At 40.3% G+C, this 7,563-nt stretch overlaps 1 protein-coding gene across 2 annotated transcripts in view; it reads left to right on the top strand.

Moving 5' to 3' along the window:
* slitrk3a (SLIT and NTRK-like family, member 3a) overlaps positions 1-5,985 on the top strand; it is an 8,563-nt gene extending 2,578 nt beyond the window's left edge. For both annotated transcript variants that reach the window (XM_085130577.1, XM_085130578.1), the window contains one exon: positions 852-5,985. In XM_085130577.1, coding sequence (XP_084986703.1) covers positions 910-3,624 — 2,715 coding nt within the window. In that variant the 5' untranslated portion in view covers positions 852-909 and the 3' untranslated portion in view covers positions 3,625-5,985. The remainder of the gene's footprint in view (positions 1-851) is intronic.
* Positions 5,986-7,563: the final 1,578 nt, after the last annotated feature.

Here is a 7,563-nt window from a genome sequence, read left to right as displayed (position 1 = left end):
TATTTTACCTATTCAACACGTTATTGACGTTTTTACATTTGACAGTTTAGGCCTAGCGTGAAGCTGTAGTGGCGTTGTTTACGTATTTTTCAGGCGTATATATTTCTTCTGTCACATTTGCTTGAGTCATAATAGTGATATTTAATTGTGGTGATATTTAATTTTAAGGAGACTGAAAATAAGAAAGCGTCACAATAATCCGTATTTAGCCCCACTGTGGATACCAAGCGGGCACCGTATCCCGCCCTCTTCCTGCGTTAGACCTTCAAAGCACCTGCTCCCATTTCCACCAAGCTTTTCTGGACTCTAGTTTATTGAAAGAGGGATTGATGTCCCTGTTATGCAATAAATACTGCGAAGGGGCAGCTTATACTCACCAGTAACCTCACCCTGCTGTGGTTACCTTCTTTATTCAATGTGATAAAAAAATATCTCAGGTGATTTACTGCGTGCTTACCAGCATATTTCCTCCATAACAAATGACTTTTTCCCTTCTATTTGGTAAAGTTAACTGTCTTAATGTAGAGATTTGTTTGTGCAGCATATTAGCCCTACAAAGATGCCTCACACATATTTTTTAAATACTCATCAATATTGCAAAATTGAAAGTAGGGTTCCATGATTTTCTAATTCATTGGTATTATTTTCAAGATTTGCCTTGCATTCTACTGAAACTAATGTGACCTCCTCTTCTCTTCTCTCCTCTCTTCTCTCTATCCCATCTGCCTGTCTTTTTTGACACAAACATTTCTTGGTTGAGGGCATGCGTGTACCTGTATGTGTAATTACGACACCCACTTCCCTCCCCCACCCCCACCCTTCCTCCGCTCCTTCTCTGTTTTCTGTTGCAGTGTTGTGAAGTGGCTCTGTCCCTGGAGCCAAGACTTCATCCCTTTGGTGTCAGCAAGGATGCTGTGGGTTACCTTGCTGAGCACCATAGCCTTAGGATGGACCACGCCGATCCCACTACTGGAGGACTCAGAGGAGATCGACGAGCCCTGCTTCGAGCCCTGCTACTGTGAGGTCAAAGAGGGCATCTTCCACGTCCACTGTGACAATAAAGGATTTACAAATATCAGCCAGATCTCCCAGATATGGAGCCGGCCCTTCAAGCTCAACCTGCAGAGAAACTCCATGAGGAAGCTTTACTTTAACAGCTTCCTCCACCTTAACAATGCCATATCCATTAATCTGGGCAACAACGCCTTGCAAGATATTCACGCCGGAGCATTCAATGGCTTAGGAATACTCAAACGGCTGTTCCTGCATGAAAACAAACTAGAAGTTTTCCGGAATGACACTTTCCTGGGCTTGGATAGTTTAGAGTATCTCCAGGCAGATTACAATGTTATCAAAAGGATTGAAAGTGGTGCATTCAGACACCTTCACAAATTGAGAGTACTTATATTAAATGACAATCTGATCCCCGTGCTCCCAAATTATCTTTTTAGATCTGTGTCACTCACACATCTGGACTTGAGAGGAAACAGACTAAAGACATTGCCATACAAGGGCACACTGGAGTATATTGGGAGGAGCTTAATGGAAATCCAGCTAGAGGAGAACCCCTGGAACTGTGTCTGTGAAATTGTCCAGTTAAAAACATGGCTGGAGAGAATTCCCTACACAGCTTTAGTGGGTGAAATCACATGTGAATATCCTTTCCACTTACATGGGAAAGACTTAAGGGAAATCAAACGCAGTGAGCTCTGTCCTTTGCTCTCGGATGCAGAGATAGAGGCCAAGCTGGGAATTCCCAGGATTCCATTCAGCAATGAGAACACATGGCCTACTAAACCTTCCTCAATGCTCTCCTCCTTTCACAACACAGCCTCTTCTGTGGAATACAAGGAAAGAGTTGTAAAACCCACCAAACGACCTCGGCCCACAAAGAACCCCCCAACTCCTCGTAGCATCTACCCAGGCATCAACCAGCCCCCAATTGCAGGTTATCAAACAAGGCCTCCTATTCCAATAATTTGCCCTACTGGATGTATTTGCAATCTTCATATCAATGACCTGGGGCTAACGGTAAACTGTAAAGAGAAAAGCTTTCATAACATCTCAGAGCTTCTTCCACGGCCCCTCAATGCCAAGAAATTGTATCTCAGTGGAAACCTAATACAGAAGATCTATCGTTCTGATTTCTGGAACTTCTCAAGTTTGGATTTACTGCATTTAGGTAACAATCGGATATCTTATGTCCAGGAAGGCGCCTTTATCAACCTACCGAACTTGAAAAGTTTATATTTGAATGGGAATGACATTGAGAGACTCACCCCTGGGATGTTTCGGGGGCTTCATATGTTGAGTTATCTTTACTTTGAGTATAATGTCATTCGTGAAATACAGCCTCATTCCTTTTCCCTGATGCCAAATCTCCAGCTGGTTTTTCTCAATGACAACTTGTTGCGTTCCCTCCCCACCGATGCTTTTGCTGGAACCAACCTTGCACGTCTCAACCTCCGTAACAATTACTTCCTTTCCTTGCCCGTGCATGGTGTACTGGAGCATCTGACCTCAATTGTCCAGATTGATCTCCATCAGAACCCCTGGGACTGCTCCTGTGATATCATTCCCCTCAAACAGTGGTTGGAAAAGCTCTCCTCTGTTATTGTAGTTGGAGATGTCATCTGTAAGACACCAGAGTTTGCTTTTGGGAAGGATCTGCGTTCACTTGAGGTTGAAGTCATCTGTCCCGAGCTTAAATATTCTTCAGGCCCATCCCCAGCTCTGCCTGGTGGGAATGACTTCACCACAGGGAGCTCTGACATGGGGGTGGCAGGTGGGAGAGGTGCTGTTCCACTGTCTGTCCTCATCCTTAGCCTACTAATCCTCTTCATATCTGCTGTGTTTGTGGCCGCTGGGCTTTTTGCTTTTGTTCTTCGTCGCCGGAAAAAGTTGCCCTTCCGGAAACGTTCTGAGGTAGATCTGACAGGGATCCAAATGCAATGCAGAATTTTTGAGGACCCACCAAGGCAAAGCAGTTCCGGGAACACTGGCACACCAGAGAAACCTACGCAGAGTATGCACACACACACCCATGCTAGTCACACACATGCTCATGGCCACGTCTATGATTACATCCCTCATCCTGTGACTCAGATGTGTAACAACCCCATTTATAAACCTAGAGAAGGGGAGATAGCAGAGGAGGAGAGAGCACAGTTTTCTGAGAAGAAAGACAATGGGAGCAGTAGCAACAGTAACTACAGAACCTTATTAGAGAAAGAGAGAGAGTGGACCCTGGCTGTCTCCAACTCTCAGCTCAACACCATTGTTACAGTCAACCACACCACGGCTGACATGGCAGGATTTCATGAGAATGGAGGGCTCTGCCCAACAGTGATTGACAGTCAGAGGCCCACGCCTACTGTTGGTTTTGTAGACTGTTTGTATGGGACAGTACCCAAATTAAAGGACATGCATGTGGCGCATGCACACCCACCAGGCATGCAGTACCCTGATTTGCAGCAGGATGCACGGCTAAAGGAGACGTTGCTTTTCACAGCGGGAAAAGGTTGCTACCCCGACCCGTCCCAAAGTGATTACCTTGAGTTGAGGGCCAAACTTCAAACCAAGCCGGATTACCTCGAAGTCTTGGAAAAGTCTTATCGGTTTTAACATCTCTAGCCCATGGACAAAAAAAAAAAAAAAAGACACAACGTCAACTTATTCACTTTGCCACCCTCAAAACGAACTCACCCAAAATCCATGTTAAAAAAATGAAACAAAACAAGCATAAAAGAAAACCAACTTGAAAATGCAGCATGATATAAAATAAAATATTATATTACAGTCACAATGTTTCCCCCCCAAATCACTTTGGAGGAGAGGCCATTCTCAGATAATTCAATTAAGTGCCTTTTTTTCAGAGTAGCCAGCAATGTCAACAGCCGTTATTTTTATAATATATAAATATCTCAATAAGTCCACGAGAGAGGAAAAGAGAAACAACAGGGGCACTGGGGAATAAAACATACAAACCATCCTACATCTGTCACTAAAATCCATTTTTATGGAATTACATGATGCTGTACCAGATTCACTGAAGACGCACGGGAGCTGGACGTCTCCCTGATTTTGGGGTTTTTCTTTCTCTCTTTTACCCCTGACTAGGATGTACAAACACCCGGAGGCCGTGCACATTAAGTTTGTAGGAAATGATCAAAAGAGAGAAAAAAAGGATATATATACATATATATATATTAAAATGAACTGCAGTTTGCTGCATGCACTTGCTTCGGTGCAGGAAGTGAGAGGATTTTCTCAGAACTATCCAATGACATTATGAACAGAGATACTGCAACGCATTTACAGTTCAGTGTTCTATTTAATTTTTATATCTTATTAATATGGTTATTACTATTAATGAGGACTTCTGTCTATATCAGGGTGCTTCTCGTAAAAAGGATGCGCCGACGCACGGATGGCAAAAACATTTGTGAATATTACTATAAGACAATGCCGAAGGTTTTCTGGATATTTCCACACACTTTGTTAAGACCCACCCCTTCTCCCCCTTCTCCCCAACCCCCCACCCCACCCCTCCATTACTTCTGGATTCCCCATCGCCACCCACTAACGGCTTTGTAGGAGGCACTTTTAATGTTTTCTCTCTCACAAAGATTTGAAGAAAAATGTGCATATATTTATTCTGTAATTTCAGTGAAGAATTTAATTGTAAAGGTAATGTTAAATCAGTGTATAGTGATTATGCGTCTGGTATAGCCTTCTTAATAAAAACAAACTCTTCAATCAAATGATGAAAGGCTGAATTGGGCAGGGACGTGTGTGTGGAGCACTACTGACAGGGACTATATTTGGTGTCCTGTTACAAAAAGGCATGATGAAGCTCTGGTCAGCCATCATGAGAAAATGCTGCTAGAGTCATAATAACAGTGTGCTAGACAGGAATGTAGCGGGAAAAAACATTTAAACTAAGTTCAGCTTAGTGATATTTTTCAGATTAGTACTAAATTTATATACGTTTTAAGTTAAGTGTTGGTAAGAGAACCAGATTTATTTATTTTTCCTAAAAAATTTTATGTCTATTCATAGTATGCCCTATGGTCTTTACCTGCTGAATGTCTTAGTGTACCGTTTTTTTCGCCTCTACATTGCTGGTCTCAGTTGGATAATACCTGGAGCAAAAATCAAGTGCAATGCCACAACACGTCACGTGAATGCTGCGGGGTTTGAAGTGGATATAGCAGTTGATACCAAATCAGTGAGGCATGCTGCGATTGTCATTATCTAAACGGGTATTGCTGATGTAGGCTAATAAACAGTAATTGAGAGGGTGAATGAAAATGTGATTGGAAGATGCTCTTTGAATTTGCACATCTAATTTCTGTGACTGCCTCCACAGTAGCAGTGTGGATTCGCTCCACTGGAGGGCGATAAAAAAGTGTTCAGATTCAGTTGGACATTTATTAGATTTGATGCAGTTATAAGGTGATGCACAAATTGTTCATCCTAAAAGGTCATACAATCTCATATTCAGATGAATGGTCATATGAATTATTTTTAAAGTATATATATATATATATATATATATATATATATATAAAACAAAGAAATGTGAATAAAATGCAGTGACATAAATTTGATTAACTTCAGTTTCATAACCGCTTAATTTTTTTCACATTTGTTGCCCTTTTGTTCCACAAACGTGTGCGTGTGTGTGCACATGCACATGCACATATACATATATATTTATTTGTTGTTGACAACTAATAAATGGTTTAAGGTAAATTAACCCCCATTATTCTCCTCCACAGGACTCAACGTTTAATGTTTTGTAATAATTCAAATGTCCATGTTTAAGCCTCATTCATTTCTGGGCCCATGGCAGACAAAAAAGAAAAATTAAGAAATATATGATGGAACCTGCTACATTTGGGTGAAGATGCTATAGAACAGATGCTGTCATAGGATCTTGTGAAATTCTAATTATTAAAAGAAGATGTTCTGTGTTTTTGATACATTTGTGATCACCTATGGAAGGAAGCCGTGTTTACGTTGTTTTTGAAAATGGGGATGATATGTACTGGGTTTTGTAGGAATGGTGAGAGTTGGTTCATATGTGTCAGCCTACACTAAGTGAAAGAAAAGTAGCACACCTGATATTTTCCTGTTAAATAAGAATGCCCTTAGCTAGTCAAACAGTCATCTCCAATATCAGTGATCTGGTCTATAAACTCGCATAGTATGTAACATTTTACATTGTGTTGTATTCATTGTTTATTTTTGAATTATTATTGCTCAAATTTGTAGAAGTCACACTCACATAAAGCCTATAAACGCATGGTTGCATAAAGTCAAGGGTCTTTGTTTTCTGCTTCAGAAAGCATATGCAGATACATTTATGCACAAATGCAACTACACACACACACACACACACACACACACACGTATATAAATGCATAGCAACACACATAAAAGCTTCCTTTATCTGACTGACCCTAAGGTCAAAATATATGATCAGCATTTTTAGTGTGCACTCAATTTGATTAAAAATATAATGCATTACATTGTCGACTCCCAAGTCACACCATCACTTCTTTTTTAATGATTCATAAAAAAAATGGGATCACTGATAATTTGCTTTACCCCAGTATCTTGGCTACCTTTTATCCTAACCCACCCACCATAGTATTTCACAAATGAGTGCTGGGCTTTGTCCCATTATCTCATGCTGAGTGGTTTTATCCCAATAAATCCTCTTGTTATCCTGCGCTAATATCTCCAAGTGATTTCATACATTAGTGGAATGCTAGATAAAGGCAACCAATAGGAGAACAGGATTGATGCATGTTTCTTTTCCATGTGGAAAATTGCTTTTACCTATTGATGTTGAAATTGGCATTTGAGTTAACCTATTCCTTCTCTCAAGGTTTCTACACCGGCAAGGCTAATGTGGGGTTTTTTGGTGCTTTTTTGGTTTGTTTTTTGCTTTCACTGTGTTACCGTATCTCTGTTTTATGGATTCTTTTCTCTACTTGTGTTTTACTGCCTGCCTAAATGCTTCATTGTGATTTTGGGCTTTGGCTCCATTGGGTATTGGGATCACTGAAAATTCTGAAGACTTCCATCTAATTATTTAAACAAATTCGAAATCATATTGAAGGAGAAGATCTGTGCTGATATTGCAAGAGCTTTTGTTTGTTTCCACCTTAATTTTATCAGGCTATTGATGAAAACTGATTGGTAGTTTACTGGTAATTTTAGACTGACTGCCTTTTTTCATCATGCAGTTATCACAAAAATGTATGAAGTATAATATAATATAGGCAAATGCAAGCAAACGAACACAAATAACAGATAATTCTATTTTAATTGACTGATTTAAACCTTGACCATGGCCGTGCTGTTTCATATGAACTCATTTAAGCTATACCATAAGTTTATTAGATAAGCTTTTGTGTGCTCTCCAAACTACTGAGTTTATTCCAAGCATTTGATGTAAATGTAAGTGGAAAATCTTTATGTTGTATGGGATCAGTAACCCAAAAGTGACTGTGACATGCAGACTTTTATTTGATCTCAAATGGTGTTAGG

This window comes from Neolamprologus multifasciatus, chromosome 14 (assembly GCF_963576455.1).
Source record: "Neolamprologus multifasciatus chromosome 14, fNeoMul1.2, whole genome shotgun sequence".
NCBI lineage: Eukaryota > Metazoa > Chordata > Actinopteri > Cichliformes > Cichlidae > Neolamprologus > Neolamprologus multifasciatus.
Note: the sequence above shows the minus strand (reverse complement) of the source record. Positions and strands in the feature narration are given on the sequence as shown.